Source organism: Miniopterus natalensis, chromosome 19 (assembly GCF_054644295.1).
Source record: "Miniopterus natalensis isolate mMinNat1 chromosome 19, mMinNat1.hap1, whole genome shotgun sequence".
NCBI lineage: Eukaryota > Metazoa > Chordata > Mammalia > Chiroptera > Miniopteridae > Miniopterus > Miniopterus natalensis.
Window position 1 is genome coordinate 22,089,199 of NC_142099.1, and position 22,509 is coordinate 22,111,707.

The 22,509-nt window shown below is 50.7% G+C and overlaps 1 protein-coding gene across 2 annotated transcripts; it reads right to left on the reverse strand.

Annotated features, from left to right (window-relative positions):
• NCF2 (neutrophil cytosolic factor 2) lies at positions 1–22,157 on the reverse strand. Of its 2 annotated transcripts, XM_016224643.2 has the most exons (15): positions 21,942–22,157; positions 20,254–20,336; positions 13,569–13,677; positions 11,308–11,442; positions 10,340–10,447; positions 9,916–9,975; positions 8,489–8,532; positions 7,089–7,230; positions 6,651–6,719; positions 5,869–5,950; positions 4,196–4,218; positions 3,632–3,783; positions 3,397–3,508; positions 2,348–2,525; positions 1–168 (listed from the first exon to the last, which is right to left on the reverse strand). In XM_016224643.2, the coding sequence occupies exons 1-15, from the start codon at positions 22,113–22,115 to the stop codon at positions 56–58; spliced, it is 1,584 nt and encodes a 527-aa protein (XP_016080129.2). In that variant the 5' UTR covers positions 22,116–22,157; the 3' UTR covers positions 1–55. The 2 variants fall into 2 exon arrangements, with proteins under 2 accessions (XP_016080129.2, XP_087684373.1); XM_087828247.1 differs by lacking the exon at positions 10,340–10,447.
• Between the last annotated feature and the right edge of the window lie 352 nt (positions 22,158–22,509).

Here is a 22,509-nt window from a genome sequence, read left to right on the forward strand (position 1 = left end):
ATCTTACAAACGAGATGGTAGTTTTTTCCTTTGATGTCGTAGGTTGTGAGATGTCCTAGACTCCTCTGGGCGTGCTGTCCATGTCTGCAGCTGTGAGTTCTTCAACAAAAGCCTTGGGGAAAATGCCGATCTTCCCTTTGCACTCCCCTTCCAGCCATTCGTCGTTCACTGATGGAAGGGAAAGTAGAGACAGTGACCTCGGCTGGGTGTTCCACACAGACCGTTCCTCGGTGCGCCTCCACCCCTCGCTGTGCTAAGGGAACGGTCACTGTTGGAAAGTGATTCGAGGCAAGAGTGGACATAGGACTTAGCCATCCTGTGGACACCTGTGCCTTTGACATGATAATGGAGCAGTGAAATGCAGAAGAATTAGACTTTTCAAAAGGGGAAATAGATGAAATTGAACAAGGATCGTTAGGTACCATTTTTTAATGCGTTTTATCTGAGCTTTGCTGGGAATCTTTGTTTTGACTACAGGAAAGGGACATGCCGTTGGTTAAGTATATTGCTAGTGAATGTTCACTAGTAGATGGTTAAAGAACTGAGAGTTGCAGCTCGTGAGGGTTCAATCCATGTTTATAAAAGAAGGATTTTAAAAGCCCCTATTTTGAGCCTGTAATAAATGCAGGCACTGTACAAGGTTGTATATACTCAGACTTCGTAATAACGCAGTTGTAGATATTACCATTTTACTAAGGAAAAAGACCCAGAGATTTAAAAGGGCTTGTTTGGGTTCATTCTGCCAATAAATATCAGACAGGTTAGGTGTGATCGCCAAAGCCCACCCACCAGGCCACACAGCCAGCTCAGAAATTCGTCTTTGGGTGTAATACATCCAGATCAGACATTAGGCCCTGGCTCTTGGATCCTATCCCAGAAACTGTTTTAATGATGTGAGGTGTGGCTGGGCATCAGAATGTTTTCTCAGATTCCCCCAAGGTAATTCTAATTGCAGTCCACTGTCTCGATCTTTCCTGTTTATAGCACAAGTCATGGACTGGGAGCATTGGCTTGTCCTGGATCCTGAGAGTGTATTAGAAATGCAAAATCTCAGGCCCTACCCCAAACCTGAGTGGGAATCCATTTTAACAAGATCCCAGGTAATTCACATTAAAGCTTGAGGAACTTGGTGAATGAAACCATCTCATAACTGTTGAATACAGTTAAACTCACCCCCAGCACCACCCAGTGTTTATGCTGAATTCTGTTTTCTATTTAAATGTTACGATAGTTTTAAAATATATGGGAACTTCCAGAATTAAACCAACTTAGACTTGTACATATCACAGTAACAACTACATCCCCTTCTCTCGATATCTACCCAGAAAGTTTTTCTATGTGTTCTGTTTTTATGTCATCCCCACCTCCAAAAAAGCTCTGGACAGTTTAGCTGGTTGGTTGATAGTAACACTTAGAAGATGGTACAGGGAGTTACTAAACCCAGTTTTTGCCATTGAATTTCCGTTCTTCCTGTAGGAAGATACGCACTGTTAATTGCCACGCACTTGTATACTCACGCTTCACCTCATTAACTGCAAAATACCCTGCTCTCATTTCTTAATCTGATGGGTTTTCTGTTACAGTTGATAATAGTATTAGTTTTTTGGTTTTTTGCATTGCTAATGCACATTTCAGCCATCTGAACAAAGCTGTTGATAGGACTCATTTGCTTCCAGTTAGAGAACTCGGTGTAGTCAGTAGACAAGCATCACTGGAAGCTTGTTAGAAACACAGATCTGTGGGTCCCATCCCAGACTTGACTCAGCATCTCTGGGAGCTGGGCCAAGGAATTTTAACAAACTCGCCAAAGGACGCTTGGGTACACTGTGGTTTACGAAGCACTAAGAACTCCCCACTTGCTGTTCCCATTTTTAATGTTTGATTCCTACCAGAATCAAGAAAGTCACCAGAGACACAGAGTAAGTCTAAATAGCTGCTTTTAAGACAAAATTGACCCCCTTCTACTCTTGTCTTCAAAAGTACATATATCCAAAGAACTATGGCTTGCAGAAGATAGGTGTTGTATGGCGTGGTGCAAAGGCAAAATGATGCCCACCACTTCCCAATTTGTCAACTCTGGGAATGAGAATCCATGGCTTCTAAATCGGAGCCACCTTTGAATGTACTGAAATGTTACTTAAATTGCCATTTGCTCCTTCCCTGCCTGTCAGAGCAACAAACAAAAAGGCCGAGTGCTCAGTTTTGCTCCCTCCACCTGAAAGGGAAGGAAATTGAAACCACTGGCTCAAGTTTCGTTTGTAGGTTAGTGATGTTTTCTACTCTCTGCCCTTGAATTTATTTCTGCTAACATGTAAATTAATTTCTGTAATCCAGGAGTAGCACTTACCCATGGATACAACCTGGATCACGTCCCCTTCCAGAAACTCTAGGTCTTCTGGTTGGGTAGCCTCGTAACTGAAAAGGGCTACCACTTGCCTGCCCTCCTTAAGCTGAGGTTCTAATGTCTGGCTCTTAGCATCAGATTTTTCACTTTCCTTGGGTTCCTCTGGAAAGCCTTGGTCACCCTGAAATAATAAAAGGCCCATTAGTTTTCCTTACTTCCTGGACAGTGAACAGTGAACATCACTAAAGGATTCAGTCGGTAAAATATCAGTGTAGCACCTGGAAATAAACTCATAAAGGCAGGTTTGGGATCAGTGTCTAAGCATAGACCTAATAGATGGTTGGGTAAATGAAGCTAAAGTTCTGCAGGACCATATGTAGTCGTCAAATCTTACCAAAAACTTCATAATCCTAAAAAGGTAGAGTAGATACTATTGTTACTTCTTTTCAAATGGAGAAACAGGTTGAGTCACCAGTAAGTTATAGAATGCAAAGTCAAACCTAGGTGTCTAACTGAGTCCAACACCCTTTCCCCTGCACTCACCACCTGGGGACCTTGGAGAAATGCAAAGTTTCAGCTCCATCCCAAACCCATTAAATCAGAAACCCTGTGGGTGGGGCCCAGGGATCTGTTTAAACAAGCCCTCTAGGTAATTCTGGTACTTGCTAAAGTTTGAGAACCACTGCATGGTGCCATACTATCCAAGGCCATGAGCATTATGCTCATTTTTGTCCCACAGATGTTGAGGAAGGATGCAGTTTCTAGAGATGTGAATCATAGGATTTAAGGAATCAACATTAGAAACTCTGCAAGGCTCAATGCTGTACTGAGTGTTAAAAGTTCTCATTTCCTAGTGCTATTGGCTCCAAAGACTAGGTTTGTATCCCAGCCCCACTGCTTATCAGCAGTGTAACCTCTCTGAACCTGTGTCCCCGCCTGAGATTGAGGCTAGAAGAATGAAAGGAGTGCTCGGTAGACGTTGAATTGTTGAAGAAGTGGCCTGATAGGAACATGACCCAGGGAAGCATGACCCTTGGGCTCCCTGCGCTCACCACTGTGTTCTCGCACCACAGAGTCAGGCAGTAGTTTTTTGCTTGGCCCCAGGCATCCTTCATGCTGTCTTCTGAAAGGGGCACCAGCTCATGACTGTCCCTGGGCCGATAGCTGGGTGGAGATGAGTGAGAACCAAGTCAGAGCGCATCAGTGCAAAGCCATCCTCCTCTTCTGTCCTCTAGACCAGCCCCAGGTCCCCAGCTGTCCCCTAACTGCCACCTGCATGGAGCTCACCTCAGCTTAGTGTGTTCCGGCAGGAGCTGCAGTTTCTTAGACACCATGTCCCGGACCTGGCCGTAGGGGAGTCCGGGCTGGGTCTCCATGGCCACCGTGTACTTGTAGTGCACCTTGAGCGTGTAGAGCATGGGAACGCTGAGCTTTATTTCCTGAGGGGAGACAAAGCAAAGGGAACTCATGAGTGTCTGCGGCTTCCTCTTGGCAACCTCCTGGCTCACCACAGCTTTACTGGTAGCATAGGGAGAGGCCACAAGTAACTGCTTTCAGTAAGTAAGCTGAAGGGTCTTTGGAGGTCTTCTAGCCCAACTCTTGCTTGGATAGGGGTTCCTACTGAGTGAGATCTGGACTACCAGCTATAAGCCAGTAGGAGATGTGTGCATGGAGGTGGGGTTGGGGTGGGGGGTTGTTGAGGGGTCCCTAGCACATGAATGTGAGTATGGTGGCAACTGGTCTACCCTTTCTTTGGGACTCTCTCTATAATCCAGGGAGACAATCCCCTGGTGGACAGCCCAAGCTCTCCCAGTCTCTCCCACTTGGAATAGCACCAGGGAAAAGTGTTACCTTGGACTCTTCTTCTTTCTGACCTAAATGGAGAAGGTAAGGGGTGAAAAAAGATGAATGAACTCTCTTGACCAGCCCCTTTCATACACAGAACGAAACCTCTCAGGACACCCAATTCCACACCCTTTCATCTCTGGGGGAACTGTTAACCTTAACATGGGGAAAATCTCTCTCTGGGGACTGTGAAGAAGGGAGCCATGAACGCACCGAGGAAGCCAGTCTCTGCTTCTAGGGAGCTGTGGGTAGTTACCAAAGGACTGCCCACCCTCACCAACCCACAGGGTCAGCAGGGACCCCAAAGGTCAGTTACACCAGTGGCTCCAAAGCAAAGACAAACAGGGAACGTGAGAGGAGCCAGGGGCCACAAGAACAAATGTTAGAACCACTTTTACCTTTCCTTTATGTTTGTGTCTGTCTTTCATGTGTATAATATATTGATTTAGCAATATGCATGTCATTTATATAAGAGAAGTATACATAAATATATGACGGGATTCATGGTTAATAAAAAGACCACTGATCTCAAACCAAGCTTGATCATTAAAATCACTTGGGAAATTATTTCTAGAAATACAGATTCCTAAGTCTAATCCCAGTCCTAAAAAATCAGAATCAAAGGCCTAGGTATTTATACTCTTAAATCTTCCTAGATTAATAGGTGATCCCTGAGGGACCCCTAGACAGACAGAAAAACCAACAAGAAAGCTAGCGAGGATGTTTTGGAGGGTAATCGGAGAAATTTGAATATGCGATATACATATAATGTATATAATATTAGTTAATTCTCCTGGCTATAGCAGTTGTATTGGGGCTATGCAGAAGAATGATCTTGTTCTTAGGAGGTACCTGCTGCGGTGTGGGGTGAAGTGTCATGAATCTAAATGGCTCAGATAAAAGAAATTACATAGAGAGAGGAGTGGGGCAAGTACATGGGGTAAAATGTTAACAGTTGGTGAACTTAGGTAAAAGGTATTCTAGTGTTTTTTGTACCATACTTTCAACTTTTCTGTGGCTTTGACATTTTTCTAAATAAACATGGGTGTGGGAAGCATCCCAGGGGATCCTGAGGATCTGGTGAGCGTGATGATCACTGATCTAGAATCTGGACAAACCACCTATTCATTGCATCTCTACGAAACACTCAGAATCTGCTCAAACTGCACTAGTGACAAAGAGCCCATTACTCCCTGAGGCAGCGCTCTCCACGCATCAGGAGCATCTCCCTTTCATGTCTGCCCCTTGGTTCTTTGTCCCTGAGGGCTCCGCAGAACAGTTTCTTTTCCAGATAATAGAACACCTCAGACCTTTGAAAAGAGCCACTCAGCCCCCTTCTGAGGTAACTGCAGTTACTTCAGCTGTTCCTTCTGGGACTTGGTTTCAGTATTGAGTGAGGGGTTTGGTGACAACTTGAGTTGGGACACTCACTGCCCCCCAGAAATCAGCCACATTTACCCAAGCCCATGTGTGTTCTGCTGCAGGTAAGAAGAAGGGACTCTCTTTCTGGTGTTGTGGGTGGCTGGCTGGCTGGCTGGCTGATGCAGGAGAGACGGGCTCTGGGGCTGAGTGGTCACAAGCTGAGTGGCATGTTGAGAGGAAAAGAAACCAGAATATCCTGCAAGCAGCCTGGAGCACTCCTTCACCCAGGCCCGGGATGCTGTTCCAGGGACACTAACCTGGTGACAGTGACAGCTGGGGTGCTCCAGGAGCACTGGAACTGGGCGGAGCTGGAATATCAGACTCCAGGGACTCTTCCTCCTGGAGGTGACAGGAACAGATGGTGAGAACCTTCATCCTGACAAGTTCTTAGGCAAGAGCAGGAATAGGGGGGCAGGCTGGGGGCAGATCCCCAGGGAAAAGAGCCAGATGCAAACGACTTCCTAAAGGTTGGAGTGCTGGTGACATTCAGGGGAGATGAAGGTAGGGGTTAAAAGGGAGGCAGGGTGGGCCTGGTGACTAAGAATCCAACCCCCTCCTAAAGGGCCTCCCCTTGCCTCATTTAAAGCTTTCCAAGTCATCTGGATGCCATGATTCCAACCACGGGAGACCAAGCCCACAGAGGACAACTGTCACTCTCTCTCTCTCTCCCTCTCTCTCTCTCTCTCGGCATTTTACCAGCCAATACACTGACTATTTTTCCAGGTAAAGGGGACATTTCTGGGAAGACCTAACCTTCCTAGACTATAGGTGTTGGGTCCCATCCCCTGTGACCAGGAGGAATCACAAAGGTGGGTGGGCCCGATCCGTTCCGAAGATGCCTCTCCGCTCAGCACCTCTGGGCTTTCCCCCTCATCCCAGGCTCAGCTCTGGGCAGCTGGTGCCAGCTCTGGGTGGGCTCAGGACCCGTGAGTCTGTCTTCAGTGATTGTCACCTTTTCCACACGGCGCTTCCCCCTCCGTGGGGAGGTCCGTCAGTGGTTGGCAGCAGGGAGATGGGTGAGGCCTTGGTGCCACCTTACCTGGGGCTGCTGCTGAGGATGGATCCGCAGCTCGACGGGTTCGAGGTAGTTGCAGGGAACGAGCCCCTTCTGCAAAAAGATAGGAGATATGGGTGCTCAAAACTGCCATTTGCTGCCCAGCCGGGCGTGGCTCAGCAGTTGAGCATCAACCTAGGACCCAGAAGATCGAAGTTTGATTCCTGGTCAGGGCACATGCCCAGGTTGCAGGCTCAATCCCCAGTGGGGGGCGTGCAGGAGGCAGCTGATCAATGACTGACTCATCACTGATGTTTCTTTTTTTCCTGACTCATCACTGATGTTTCTATCTCTCTCCCTCTCCCTTCTTCTCTCTGAAATCAATAAAGATATATTTCAAAAAAACAAACAAAAACAACAACAAACTGCCGTTAGCTGCCAGGATCCCATGTTGCCCAGACCACCCTGGGGGCCTCTGAATACCTGCCCGTTGAACATGACCGTAGCCCAGTTGTCATTGCCCTTCTTCAAGACAAAGACGATGTTCCCGGGCATGACCTGTAGCTCCTCTGGTGTCTCAGGCACAAACCCGAACAGCACACGGTGAGCCTCCCCTTCCAGAGCCCTGGGGGGGGGGGGGGAGAGAGACAAGATCCCATCCACTGTCTGGCCTGGCTCGCGTCCCCTCCCACTGTAGGTCACGCAGAGTGGGCCTGGAGCCGGGAGACTGCTCCAGACACCCTCTAACTCCACATCCAACCGCCTATGTGCCTCTGAGCAGAGCGCGGGGCTCCCGGGGCTCCCGAGAGGCCTCTGGGGGTGGGCTGGACGTGAACGTGCTCCACAGCCATCCAGGCAGTGGGACAAGGATAGCAGTGCAGTCCCTGCCCTCCTGAGGAAGGCCCTGGGTGTGTCTGGCCAGCTCCACGCCTGGGCTGGGCTGGGGCAGGTGAGTGTGCAGGGAAAGGCACCGTGGAAGACAGGTGAGAGCGGGGGTGGGGGTCAGGCGGGCAGGGGGGAGGGGAGGGGCGCCCAGGAGGGGCTGCGAGGAGAGGAGTCGGGTGTGTGCACGTCCTGAGGCTGCCTGCTCTGAGCTGCACGGGTCATTTCCCCCTCGCCTTTTCCTCCAGACCTTGGCTCCCTAAGGCGCTGGAGCGTTTGGAGCGTTGACCGAGGTGCGGGCTGAGAGGTGGCCTGATGTAGTTTCACGCTCCTCTGCCCACTCCAGGCCCTCTGGGTGCCTCTCGCTCCCCACTGCCACTGTCCCCTCCGCCTTTTTTTTGGTTTCCAGCCATTGTGTGTATTCACACGGTGGACACAGACTCCGCCCGCGATGGAGCGAGGAATGAGCTAACCCGGGCCCCTCGTTCTGGCAGTTGCTTTGGCACTTCTTGCACTTTGTTTTAAGCCGCCTTTTGTGGGTGGGGAGCGAGGCTGCTTCCTCCGAGAGGCGATTCTTAAGAACGCTCTAGGCTGTGCTGCTCATCTTACAGGGGAAGGACTTTCTCTTGTCCTTCCTCTTCTTCAGAAAACATGTGCCAGTGGGGAGTGGAAAGAGCCACACAGGAAAGGCCAGGCCGTTCTAGCTCCCTGGGCCCCAGAGAGCTGGGCGCCTGCAGCCCTCGGCCAGTGTCCCCCTGCTGGGAGGGAGTGGCCGTGCCCCATGGGACATGACTGCCATTCCGCAGCAGCCCCTCGCTACATGCTGGCTGTGCACGTTGACATGGGGACACAGGAGCACCACGTAGCTGTAGCCAGGCTCCCAGGGTCAGTCCCACCACAGACGAGACCCTGACCCCAGCTTCATCGTCTCCACCCCCCTATTGCCGTCGGTCCAGGCTTGGAGCTTGTATATTGTGCGTATTGATCTGTCCCCAACTTACCTGAAGATCTCGGGGGTTTTGGGTCTGGGCGGAGGCTCAGCTGCCTATTGAACATTCGAGAGGAAGGAAGGGGGCAGGACAAGAGAGAACAGACTGTTAGTGGTAATCGGAGCCTCTTCCAGACCAGAAAACTCGCAGAGTGCATTTCTGGCTCCATCGGAACAGCGTCTGGGGAGAGGGCACAGCGTACCCTGACTAAACACTGGGAAATAACACCCCCGCCGGCTCCCTGGGGCTGGGTTTCACCAGCACAGCAGCTCGTACTCGGCCAGGGCTGGTTTCCAGAGACGGTGAGCTGTCGCCGAGCAACATGGCACCACCAGGATGCTCTTGACCTTGAGCTCCCTCCCTTCGTTAGGACAGTTTCCAAAAAGCTCTGTTCCATAATTAATGTCTGCTCTATCACATGACACTGGGGGCATTTAAATCGACTCGAGAGCACTGGCCGGGGAGGACTCTCCTTTCAGTGGTGTTCCCTGCTCTGCGCTGGGTACCACGGAGTCCAGTTACCTGGCGGCTTCTCCTCCCGGAGTCGTCTGGCTGCCCTGAAGCCCAAGGGGCCTCCGCGAGCTTTCCCACAATTCAGTGTGAGAAAGATCAATGAATCTGGAACCTCCGGCTGCTCTGCTCATCTCACCCTCCAGAGCCCCAGCACTGGTCACGCTGGGGGCCAGGGGTCATCATCCCGGCCCTGGCAGGCTGGCTGTGCCGCCCTCGGGGTGACCAGGCGTGTGCAGACCCGCGTGGAGGCGCCTCACCCAGACCCCCCCCGGTGCTGACCAGCGCCCCGGCCCACCATGGTTCTCAGGACAGAGCTCAGGCTCTGCGTGGCCTGTCCTGCCCTCTTCCCTCCAGAGGACGCTCTGCCTTCGTGTGGGCCCCTGTCATCCAGTCCATCTGGAACCACGTCTCTGAGCCCAGCTGGGGCAGAAACACGGTTCACTGTGGGCTCCCTCCCTGGGTTCCTGAGGGACCCCTCTGCACACGGGCCGATGGGCGCTGCCAGGAGAGCTCAGGGCCCCAGGCCCCCTGTCCTCTGGGAGGCCCCTACTAGCCCCTGTATCCGAGAAGAGGAATTGTTCCAAAGCCTTCGCTAGCATTTCAGTTTTCTGAGAGAACAGTCAAAGCTTCCGGAGAGATGCTCAACAGCTCTCTTAGAACTTGAAGTGAAGATGCACTTGAGGGAAGCAGAACGGCTGGTTTCTTGAGGGCTTGAAGCCTTGAGGGCCTGGTTAAGCCTAAAACTGCTCTATTGCCCACCAGTCGTGGAGCCCCGGACCAGGAATGGCAGGCAGGACCCTCAGCAGCATGAGAGTCAATTAAAGGAGCCCTTGAAAGGAGGTAGCTCAGCAGAAACATGCTCCCCAATTGGATGTTTCGCAGAGAGCTGTGGAGACCTAGGTCCTGGAGCAGGAGGGACCGCTCACCTGTGGCTGCAGGGGGGCAAACCCCGAGAAACTGTCTTGATCCACCACAGATGCCACCACCTGAAATTGAAGGGGGGGTGAGGGCTCTGCCAGCATGTTCCCCCATCCTCCTGTGGTCTCCCCAAGGCCCCCTCCTTTCTCACAGCCTGATCCATTCTCACTGGCTCAGTCCCCAGGACTAGCATCCTGTGAGTCACCCCGTGGCCCTTACCCAGGGTCAGGCTGGAAGGGAGGAATGAGGGGAACCTGGAGAAAATAAACTAGAAGCGTCTTTCAACAAGACCCCCGCACTGTAAGCAGTCTCTCCTTGCCACCCCAGGGCAGAGCCACAAGGGGGGTACCCTTTTCCAGGAATCCCTCCCACCTCTCTCGGCACAGCCCACATGCCTTAGGAGACTCCAGGGAAGCTGAGAGACCAACCTACCGTAGCCTTGCCTAGGTAATCCTTTTTGACCAGCTGGGCCACTTGCCTCTCATTTGGTCGAAAGAGCTTGCCCACAGGGATCACCACGGGCTCATACAGCTTCTGTTTCTGTGACACAGAGAGCACAGTATTTCCTTACCTACAAAGTGCAGGTAACGAGGCTTGTCCTGCCTCCATCACAGAGTGCATGCAAGGAGCCATTAGACAACCTCGCAGAAGCACTTTTGCTAAACATGTAAGGACGGAACTTATTATTTCAGGGTGCCTAAGGCAATAAGAGTTTGTTTCGACGTCACCTTCCACTGAGGGGCTGTGTGGACCTGACTGTGTTATTTGCCCAGAACCCTCTTTTCCTAAGGGAGCTGCCCCTCTTCCACTCTGTGTGGCTGGGTGGGGCTGTCACAGTGTAGGAGACACCACCACCTCAGGGGTGGCCCAGAACAGTGCTGTCTTGGGATCTGTGTCCGCTGACCTGGGCAGGCATGTTAAGACTGACTTGTGTCCCCTTGTTCCTGGTGTTTTAAAAATCTGATTTAAAACGAGCTTCATCCCAAATGTGCTCAGACAAGCTATGGATATTTTCAGCATTTGTTCACATAATCAACGCATTTTTGCTGAGAGCCATCATGTGCCTGGCACTGTGCCAGGCTGCTAGGACTCAACAGTGAGCAAGCAGGCACAGCCTCTACCCTCAAGTACTTGGCTCTAGCCTTCTGCTCCCCTTTGCTGCCACAGAGCCCCACTCGGGGGGCAGCCTGGCCAGGGCTCTGCCATCCCATACTCTAGGCCTCAGCTTCTTGGCCCTTCCAGGTTTAAGATCCTGCGTGGAACTATACCCCCAGGTGAGTGTCGCCCGTGACTCAGAGAAAGTAAAAGCACCACGTCCATGGTTTCTCAATCGCATGCCCACTGAAACAAATCCAAATGCAATGCCGGCCTTTCTCCACCCGCATCGCCAGGGCGCTTACCCACACGCATTCCATGGCTTTGTCAATTTTGGAATGTCTCGGCTCAGACTTCATGCTCATGGCCAGTGCCAAGTGTTCCTCGGCCTTTTTCCACTCCTCCTTCTTGGCATGCATGAAAGCGATGTTATATAACACCTGGAAAAGCACCGGCCAGGCTGTAAACTACAGGCTGTTCCACATCTGGGTACCGGGGAGGAGCTGGCATGATGCTCCTGGGATGCTGCCTGGTGACGTCTCTCCCTTTCCCAGCTCCCCTGGGAACGTCTAAAATATACACTCAATCTTGCTATGGACTCACGCCCAGCACAAGGAGACGGTGTTGAGTGAACATCACGTAATGCATAAATCCAACATCCTGTACATTTTTTGACAACCAAGTAGGTCAGGAGGAAACAAGAACTATTGTGTTGTTTTAGTATCAAGAAGAGTGACAGGCTCAAGGCCCCTTGAAGAGCTGGGAATAAAATATGTGTGTGGTCTCTCAAAACAGCTCCTGCCACTGAGCCTAGGCCAAGAGACTGGGCAGGTGCAGATGGTGAGGAAGAAGGTTCCAGAGGCATCGTCCTACCCCAGCCCCCACAGAACCTGGCCCTACACAGCACTGACAAGGCTGTGGAACAGTGGGAATGAGGACACCCTATGGGCCAAAGCTGGAAAGGGACTCGGCCCAAGCCTAGGACAGCGCCTCACCTGGGGCAGGGGCAATGGTCTGCTCACCAACAGCCATAATTTTCCAGGTCTTGGGCTGGGTGGGAGGTTCATGAGTGTTTGTTTTAGTATTATGCTTCACAACTTACACATAGAATCAAATCTTTTAGATGCATCAGCCAGATAAAAACAAACAACAAACAAAAAAAGCCAAACTCCCTTGCCAGGCTGTTTCTGAGCCTCAGGGAGCAGTTGCCTTCTGCATACACACTTGGCTGGCCCGGCCGCCCTTGACCATGTGTGCAGAGCAAAAGAAGAACTCGAGGCTGTTGAAAACTTCCTATTCAGTCTCTTTTTAGATCTTTTCCGTACTAGGTTTTTATGACTCCAGGACTGGAAAAGGCTAGGCCTCTTTTTTAAAAAGCCGGTGGGGTTTCTCAGAGCCAGGGTTAGATCTGGTGGAAGGCAGGAGTGGTTTACAAGTAGGTAAATGCCTGGAGGCTCCCATATGGCATAGAGGCCTTAGAGCCTGAAAAGTCCAGTTTCACTTACAGAGAGGCCCATACAGCCAGCGTTTCCTGCCCCACGGTCATCTTCACGCCAATTACAGGAGGAACATCCCTACCCTGGAATTCTGCTTCGATGCCACTGTTTCATGATCCTCTCACTAGAGCTCCTTGGTGTCCCAACCCTTAAATCTATGGAAGTGGTTCTCGCTCTGGGGTGATTGATTGGCTATGCCTAGCCATATTTTAAGTTGTCACTCTGGGGGTGGGGTGTGACTGGCATCTAGTGAATAGAGACCAGGGATGCTGCTAAACATCCTATAATGCACAGGACAGTCCCTTACAACCAGGAATGATCTGGTCCAACATATTAAAAGTGCCACGGTTGAAAAACTCTACTGTAGCAGCTGGCCCAAGGCCAGCCAAGTCTCACTGCAAAGCCTCATTTCCCTGGACTGGGAGAAGTGAAGTAAGCTGCTAGCCTGCTGCAGGGCTGGATGGGGACACATGGCCCCAGGGGACCTGGCAGTTGGGGATGCTATTATTAGCCCTGGGCGACCCTGGAAACACTTGGCTTCTCCTGTCTGAGAAACTAAAGCAAGGGGACATTTTTCAGCAGTTCTTCTAAATAAAGATCTGTGATATTTGCAGGGATTTTAGTTTTCAAAGCTAGTGGGGGATTTGAGGTTTAAGAAGGGTGCGGGGAGGGTGGGTTGGAAAGACTACACTAACTTGTGAAATCCAAGCCAGCCATGTTTCTCTTTTTCAGTGATACAGAAAAGAAGTTCTCCTTCTATGGAGAACTTTCCTAAATTTGTGCTTTGAGCTGTTTCATGACCGAGAGGGGACAGATTTGTGCCAAATTATTCTCTCTCTTTGGGTAACCAACCAAGTACATGAGGCCAGAACCATGAATAGCAATGAGCGTGGTCTGTGACTCGGGAACTGGGCAAGGTCAGGGCAGGTCCTGCATGGATAGTGAACCCATGATTTGGATTTGTTAGTATAATCCTGGGCAAACAGCTTGTCAACTTGAGCGATGCAAATTATTATGGATAGTTTCACAGGCCAACACTCTCGGGTCCAGCCTGGGCCCCTCCTCCTCACCTCACAGGCAAACAGCTTGAACTGCAGCCCCAGGATCTTGTAGTCTATCAGCTGGTTCCCTCGCAGCTGAGTCAAGGCCTCCTTCAGGTCTTTAATCGCTGAATCATATCTGCAGGACAGGGGAAAACGTAGACCAGTCGGGGCATGGAGGAAAAATTGTGGAATAAATGTGTGTCTGTGTCATTTTCTCTATCTGCCTCCCTGGGACAAGAGCCTTCCTAACCGTCTAGTTTTTTGCCAGCCCTGAGCCCTAGTTTTCTACAGAACTCAGGGTGCAAGGTTTCCCCTGGGTTTGATACAGGGACACTGCTCTGAGGGTGTCCTCTGACATCCCCTCCTGCCCAGAGCTTTCTCCTTGGCTTCTTTTGAGTCCAATTTAGCTCTTGGTTTTGAGGCTGGCCTCCCCCCCCCCCCCCCCCGCCCCCGACTATGGGATAAAGAAACCACCCCTGGAGCCCACAGCATTTCTAACACTGCTCCGGGCACGTCCTTGCGCTTTCTTGCATTGGCCTTGTGCTGACTGGCTCAAGGTGGATCAGGGCTGCTGTGGTGGATTCATGGCAGAGAGTGGGGCTGGTCACATCAGCAGTGCCCACGGAGGTGTGGGCAGGGCCTGGACCAGGTCTCCTCAGCCTGCCCCTGATCTCCCTGGCCTGGTGGGAGCAATAGCAAAAAACAAGCTACCCTCAACTCCAGCCCCTCCCCAGCCTGGAAGGAACAAATTTGGCTGCTGGTTGTGTGTGTGTTTCCCACCAGGCAACTGAACCACAAGCCCCAGGCCACTGTGTGACCCAGAGCTGCCATGTGTGGCTTCTCTTGGAGGCAAACCTGGAATTTGGCTCAGGCTGCTGGGGACCCGCAGGAGGTGGTTTGGTGTCAGGAGGGTGCCCTCTAACTGTGGCCAGGAGACTGGGGCCAGAGCCATCAGCTCTGCCACCAACCAGGAGACCCTGGCAACTTACTTCCCTGGCCTCGGGTTCCGGGTCCATAACATAAGGGGTGCATTGTGTAGCAGGGGGGTATTATATTCCAGGAGCATGGGCTGTGAAGAGCTTGCTGGTAGGTGGTCCCGGATCTAATTTCTGGAGTCAAAACCACATGGACTTAACTCCAGGCTCTGCCACTTACTATCTATGACAAAGGGCATGTTGTTTAATTTCTCTAAGTCTGTCTCCTCATTTCAGAGTCAGAGGAAAACAGGAGCACGTGCCTCTCAGGGTTGCTGTGAGAGCTAAGTGGGGTGAAGCATTCCGAGGCATAGGACGGTGCCTGCCACACATCGTAATTTATATTATGATGATGATTTGTTTTCAGTTCTAAAACTCTGGCAATTAAATTCACACACCAATCATTTAGTACACTCTTTCTTAACACCCTAGACCATTACATATTATCAGGAGATAAAAATATGTGACTGTAGAAGCTGGAACTCTGATCTCAGGGAAGCGTGGAGATGACCAGGAGGGTGGGCTAGTCGAGAGTCTTAAGGAGAGTGTCCCCAGGGTGGCTGGGGGACAAGCTGGACATTCTGTCACCGCTGGGTTTGAAGTGAGTCTCTCTCACAGCAGCAGTGGCTGTCGCAGTGACGGAAAAAGCAGAAGAGAGGATTTCTCTAGCAAATCCTTGTTAATAAAGAGGAGTGTAAAACCTACTACACAGGCCATTGGTTAAGGATCAGGAAGCATTTCAAGATCCCGACACATCCTTGGGGCCTTCCCTCTCCTTCTTCTTAGGCTGGAAGATTGGGGACTGGCTCCCATTCACTGAGCCCAGGAGAGGGGGGTGGAAACGCAGGTGTCCCCTTCCTTGGGCACGTGCAGTGCCACCGTGTCCCTGCCCGTGGGAGACCCGCAGTCCTCCAGGCACACTCCGGGGACTGTCGGCATTAACCTACAGTGTGCTTCCTCCCTGGCAAAAGCGCTGGTGGAGTGGGTGAATTTCGGCTGTGAAGTGACACTGCCTGTGTTGCCCGGTATTGAGCGATCCCAACAAACCCTGCTCCTAGCTCTCTAGCCCATCCAGATGTCTAAACATCTGGGCCTGGTGGGAGAGAAACGGAAAGAACCCACAAATCATTCAAAGTGCTCGCTTTGTACTAAAAACAACAACAGGGTGGGGAGCGCCCTGCTAAATGCCAGTTTTTCCCTTGAAAGCGTCACCCTACTGCCGGCTGCAGGCCTCTGCTCAGCCCGCGCTTGCTCCTGGGAGCCGCGCCCGGGCGCACTGGCCCTGAAGCTCAGCTCTGCTTCCCTGCACAGGGTCTGAATCAGCTCAGAGTGAAATTCCAAAATAGCCGGCAGCCCCCGCCCACCTCCAGCCCTCCTTCGGTTCTCTTCGGTGCCATTTGAAAAGCACAGTGTCCCCTAGGAGGCCAAGGTGCTGGCAGCTTTCTGCTCGTTCACAATGACACCCCGCTGGGAGCCTTGGCTGCGCTGGACCCAAGCCCCTGTACCCCCTGGTCAGGGGCTCACCAGCTCAGAGGCAAGCTTGCCTGGCTTTTCACAGGCTCTGAGCCTCAGAGGGTTTATAATTCTCATTTTTGTAACACCCCCTGGAAAGGTTTCTTAGTAACTGCTGTGTTCCTGATTTTCTTGTTCTACCCAAGCCCCGTGCAGTCTAGAGCCCATGATAACAGAGAGTGTTCGCAGCTGAAAGAAGTCAAAGCGTCCACCACCTCTGTGATGGGCTGGAGGCCACCGTTTCCAGTGTCACAGACTGCAGGACAAAGGCCTTGCTGCCTCACCTCCTTGGGCCAGCAACATCTAAAGGGTGTAACTGGATCCCAGGTTGAGCGTCGACCTGGGATCCAGACGATCGGGGTTCGATTCCGGGTCAGGGCACATGCCCGGGTTGCGGGCTTGATCGATGACTCTCTCATCATTGATGTTTCTATCTCTCTTTCTCCCTCTCCTTTCCTCTCTCTGAAATCAATAAAGATATATTTAAAAAAAAAAAAAAGGTTAAAAATAAATAAATAAATAAAGGCTGTAACTGTTACTATAGCAGTTCCCAGATTCATAAGGCCCAGGGCCTGAAACACCTGCAGCTTCCTTCCCCTTTCAGATGACAGCCTGGCCATGGTCATCCCTGAGACACCACCGGCCTTCTCAGACACGCTCCCTAACATTGTTCTGAGGAATTCTACAATGACAGGAGAGCAACAGGACATATGAAAATGGGAAAACCAAGAGGAAAATACACCTATAACATTGTCACCCTCAAACGTCCCATTGGAAAGCAAGGGAATTCCTAACCCACTCACTGAGAAGTCATTTTTCCAGTTCTCCATGGCCCTTACTTTAAAATATCTCTTACAGCACTTGCCCATCCTGCCTTGCATTATAGTTACTGGTGGTCGTGACCTGTTTCCCCCTTTTAATAAATTCCTGCAAGCAGAGGCTAAATTTTTCTCACTTTAGTTTAATTAATTCGATAAGCATTTATTAACTACTGTACTAAATATTGAAATACAAACTTGAATAAGTAAAGATTTCCTCTCTCAGGACACTCACAGAGTAGCGGAGGAGACAAATATCTAAGCAAATGTCTGTCATAGAGAAGACATGCTGTAAAGGAGGCACAGAGGAGAGTGGTTGCCGCCCTAGCAGCTGAGTGGCTGGGCAGACCCCACTGGAGGGTAAGTGGGTAGGCGCAGCTGGGCCACATAGGAACAGGTGAGGGAATTTGGCCTGTATCCTGTAGTAATGGGATCCACTGGAAGTTCTTAAGCAGATAATATTAATTTTTAAAGGAGATCAGTTTGGAATAAGAGTGGAGAAGACAAGACTGGTTGGTGGCTGGGTAATTAATTTGGAAGTGGTTATGTGGCAGTCAGTTAGACAGATGTGAGCAGAGCAAGGACAATGGGCCAGGTCCAGAAGGTCACTGGGGCAGAAAACCCTGGGTGCCTAGCAAAGGACAATTGTAGGGTGGGACCTCACCCCCAGGGTGACCTTTCCTCCCCTGGCATATCACTGGTCATGTGGTTTGGACCTCCTGACCTTTCCTCCTTAGAGATAACATCTAGGCCTCAGTTATATTTCACAGGCCCAGAAAAGCAGCAAAACCAGCCAAGCAAAGCCAAGGCTGACCTCAGGACCAGTGCATTGGATCATGAGCCCCTGCCCTGACGCTGAATAATCAATCAATGGAGACCTAGACGCTGAAAGGACACATCTGGGAAACTGCTGAATATTCTGTTGAGATCTTCCCCTGGGACCTCCCCTAAAATCTCCACCCTTAACACCCTTAGGACAGAGGACCTGGAGCGCTCTCCCTCTAGGGAGCCCACATCCTCACCTTTCCCTTTCCCTTCCCCGCCCAGGTGCATTTTTACCATTAGCTTCCTCACTCCAAAGCTTCCTTTGCCTCTCTAACTTGTTTCCTCAGCCCATTTCTCCTACTAATTAGTTCTCCCACCTCAGTGATTTTCCAAAGAAATGTTCTCTTATAGTTTGAGCCTTGGCTCTGAATTCTTTCCAGTACTTAGTTAGACTCAAGTACTGAGGTTGCTGAACCCAGGTCCAATCTGACCCCACTGGTCTAACGCCTGATTCCTTTCTCGCCACCCCCAACACTTACAACAGTCCTGGTGAAAAATGAGGTCTAAACCAGGGCAGTGCTGGTGAGGATGGAGAGGAATGGGTGAATTTAAGAAGCCAACTTGACAAGGTGTAGGACAAAAGACATCCTGGGTTGATCCCAGGTAGAGATTTAGTAGCCAGGCGGCTATAGATGGGAGGCTAACACGATGGGACAAGGTAGGATCCCTGAGGGTTCACGTATAGATTTTCAGGGGACATTGACCCCCCCCCCCGAAATTGCCGTAAAAGTATGTATATGCTGTGTGTGTGTTTCTGGGAAGATAACCCATACATTTTGCCTTTAACAACCTCTGCTATAGTGATAAAAGGGGAAAGGGTCAAGAGCAGAACCTTGGAGGGGGGACACCAAGGCCTACGGGCTGAGAGAAAGAAAAGGAGGCAACTTAAGGTGGGGAACAGTGCCTCATTTATATTTCCTCACTAGGCTGGCGGTGAGTTAAAGACAGCATTTCGTAGATTTCTCTCTCAGATTTAACTACGATCAATAGAATGCTAATTGAATCCTGGGTCTTATTTCTAGATCTTTCTAAGATCTTTCTGACTCTCTCAAAACCCAAGCTTTTCAGGCTCAGGGACTTCTGGGCATTTTCGTGTAGAAATTTCTTCTGGGAGCCTTTCCTCTTGCTGGTGTCTCTCCTCATTACAAGCTATTAGAGCTAATTAAAGGATGGCCTTCGAGTTTGTCTTTTGAGATTAAAGATGCGCTGGAGGATTTGTGCTCAGGTTTCCCTGCATATTCTGTACACCTCAATCCTAGGCTTTCTGTTCCCTGATGACCTCTGTGTGGTCTTTCTTTCGGGAAGACTTTACCTCCCTTGCTGATTCAGATAATTGACTGAATCTACATCTTGGAAGTCTTCTGAGCTTCTTGTAGTTGCCCCTGGCAATAGCTGAGCACAGCGGCCTTACAGGCTGGGATTCTGACCAATCCGCAGGATCAAAGCCCTGCAAGGTTGCACAGGATCAGAGCCCAGCCCCCACCCCAATGCCTGGACACTCTCTGCAGCTTCCTCTCTGCCCCACCAACACCCCCCATCCCCCCCACCCCCGCTACATGCGCACACATAAACACACATACACACTGCCCACATCATGCTCTGACCATTTTCACTGGAGGTTCTTCATTAGCCTGGGCCAAAATCTTTCTCGCTAGAGCTTGTGTCCACCAATGGAATGAACAGTTTCTACAAAGGTTTGCCCTCCCCTACAATAGTCTAAGTTAATGCTTGGAATATTTATTTTTCCTTTGTTAGTTGCATGTTTGTTATTGGGGTATTTTGGGGAGGGGAATGACATTGAGATTAACTTTGATTTTCTACTTATTTACCTTTTTACTAATTATTTTGTAGTGACTATAAACACACTAAAAAATACAGATAGGCTGGTGGAAGGAATGGAAATCCCTGTAAGTTCACCACCCAGAGAGAACTGCTGACAACGTTTTGGTCCATAGACTTCCATAGACCTTCTTTGAAACAGAAATGGGCTTGTGCTATACATACTTTTTTGAAACCTGTGTTTTAAATTTAACACCTACTGTGAACTATTTTCTATATTTAAAAATATGCTACTTATTTATCTCTGTCAATATGCTCTTATACATATAATGTTAATAGTTTATTTTCTCATTTTGGTGGCTGAATAATATTTCATTGATTGGATTAAACTAGGCTTTTGGAAACATTCTGCAGGAATGAAAAAAGGTTTCAATGCAGTTTCACGATAATCCTCATTGTGTGACAGCTCAGTACCTCCCAGTAGTGGACCACCAGGGGTGTTCCCCTGATGGCCAACAATTTACAACCAGCACTGTCCAATGATGATCCATCAGGGATGCTCGTGGGGTGAATGCCAGGCCTGTGGCGGTTACTGGGCCCATTGTGAGCTATGACACAGCTGATTTATTCCCGGGAAAGGCTTCTGCCTCCTGCTGATTGAGTGTGTAACTGCCCAGGGGAGGTCCAGCCACACTTCCCAACACAGGCTAGGGGATGCCTCTCAAACCCCCATGCCAGCAGCACTGCGAGCCCCTCCGGGTTTCTCTGTGGACTCCCCCACGTGTGCAGCACTGGCCCACTTACTTCTCCATCTGGTGGTAGAGCATCCCTCGTTGGAAGTAGGCCACCGCCAAGTGCTTGTCTCGGTTAATGGTTCTGGAGAAGGCCTATGGAGAGAGCGAGGTTCCATCTGGGGCCGAGGAGCCAGCAGTGAGGTGTGAAGGAGCCACAGGGCCAGGCAACAGGGGCCATTGGAACGCTGGTGTGTTTACAGTGACTCCCAGAGTCAAAACGCCCTGTGTCGTCACTTCCTGGCAGCGTGACGTGGGGCAAGTTCCCTAATCTCCCTGAACCTTAGTGTTCTCCTCGGTATATTAGTATCTGCCTTTCGAGACCACTGACAGGATTACAATAGTAAAAACAATGAAATATGAAAATAACAATTAAAATGTCAGCTATAGTATTTTACTTGTTTATTATAGAAATTTTATTACATAAATATTACATAATTAAAATTATAACAAATATGAATGCAGATAAAAATGCCAGGAGTAAGGACTCAAGCAGGACATCAGAGAAAGGCAGAGAGAGGGAGAAGGAGCGGAGGAGCGCAGCGAGCGATCAGGAGCGGCTGGAGGACGGCATGGAGGGAGCCCAGAGGAGAGCGGTGGCCTGCCCAGCCTTGCCAGGAGCCCCTGCCAGCAGAGCTGCCCCGAACTAGCTCCTCCCCCACATTGTGCACTTTGCTTCCACAAAATCTGTGGTGCTGTTTGCCCAGGCCCCTGGCAGGCCCCTGAGAGGAGGCTGGCTGTGGGAGGAACTGGCTCTTTAAGGGGGCTGGGGAGCCAGTCATCTGTCCACAGGGACTTGCAATGACCGGCTAAAAGGTAAAAACAAGAACTAACATTCACACCCTTGTGCGAAGTGACGCAACATTTAACAGGTGGTGCCTCACTTAAGCCGCAAGATGTTCAACCTCGAGAAACTGAGAGCTGGAGTCTACATGACTTGCCGAGGACCCAAGATACAGAGAGAGGCAGAGCTGGGACCTGAGTCTAGATCTTCTGCTTCCAAACCCCATACCCTTTCCAGCTTCCCATCACCAACCCAAAAGGTGATGCTGGAATGCTCAACCCCCTACTCAGGAACATGAGAAAGAAAAAAATATTTGAAAACAATGCTAAAACACCCACTGTGCCCCGGGCAGACATGATTAGTCAATCACCATATGATTTCCTCCTACCGGCCTCAGAATCCTTAAAAGGGTGCCCCATGTAATTGTCACATGGATGAATTGTCACATCGATGAAACCTGTTTTACTGACGTGCATCCTCTCGACCTCTAAGCTCACCACACATGCGAAAGTCTCAGAAAGCCAGAACGAGGTGTTTTGTCATCAGGTGTGAAGCAGGGAGATGCTGAGTGTGGCCAGCAGGAGTACCCCGAAGAAAACATAACCAGGGGAGTCTTCACAAAGGGGTTAGCGACCGATTCCAGAATGATGTGGAGTTAATAGACGGAGACGAAAGGAGAGCAGAACCCACAGTGGTTCCCACCCCGGCTGCCCATTAGGACCATCTGGGGGGCTTTTAACAATGAGGGCTGCCCAGGCCCCTCCCCAGGCCAATTAAATCAGGACCTCTGGGGGGGGGGGCTGGGCAGATCTTGTCCTTACAGAGCTCCCAAGAAGCTTCTCAAGTGCAGCCAGGGTTGAGAATGCTAATTACAAAGGCTCAGGGGAGCCCCAGGAGAGGCACCTCCACTCACTCACCTTCTCTGCCGCTGCCCAATTTCCCAGAACTGTGTGCATGCAGCCGATGTTGAAACAAATCCTGGAGTGGGGGTCCTGGACAGAGGAGAAGGCATCCAGGGCTCCCTTCCAGTCCTTCTTGTCGGCTGCCAGCACCCCTTCATTCCACAGTCTGATGGCCTCAGCCAGGGACATGGTCAGGTGGAGCCAGGAGGCTGTGAGCGCTGGCGGGAGTCAGGGAGAGGGCAGGGCGGCCCCGGCCTTCACTGTCCCGTCCCGGTGCTCAGAGTGGGGTCCAGCCTCCCTTAAGACAGCTTCCCAGTGTCGCAAAGGCGTCAGGAAATGTCCCCACCTTTCGGAAACTGACGTATAACCCTGCCATGAGAGAAAAGGAAAGAGAGAGACAGGGCAAGAGGGGCGGAGTGTGGGGGAGAGAGGAAGTGCCTCAGATTCTGCCTGTGATGGTTCAGTTCCCCAAAACGCTTCTGCTCCCTTACCCAGCTTGTCTTTTCTTTCTTCCACCCCCTTCTGCGGCAGCCTCGGGCCAGGGCTCTGCCAGGCTCAGGGCGACTTGGGCAGGTCCGTGCAC

Bases quoted from the DNA above. Each gene is read 5' to 3' on its own strand.
- NCF2 (XM_016224643.2), bottom strand. From the start codon at position 22,115: ATGTCCCTGGCTGAGGCCATCAGACTGTGGAATGAAGGGGTGCTGGCA. The intron at 13,678-20,253 runs GTAAGTGGGCCA...CCTGTCCTGCAG, and splicing joins CTCTACCACCAGATGGAGAA to ATATGATTCAGCGATTAAAG. The intron at 3,784-4,195 runs GTAACACTTTTC...GTCTCCCCTCAG, and splicing joins AGAAAGAAGAAGAGTCCAAG to GAAATAAAGCTCAGCGTTCC.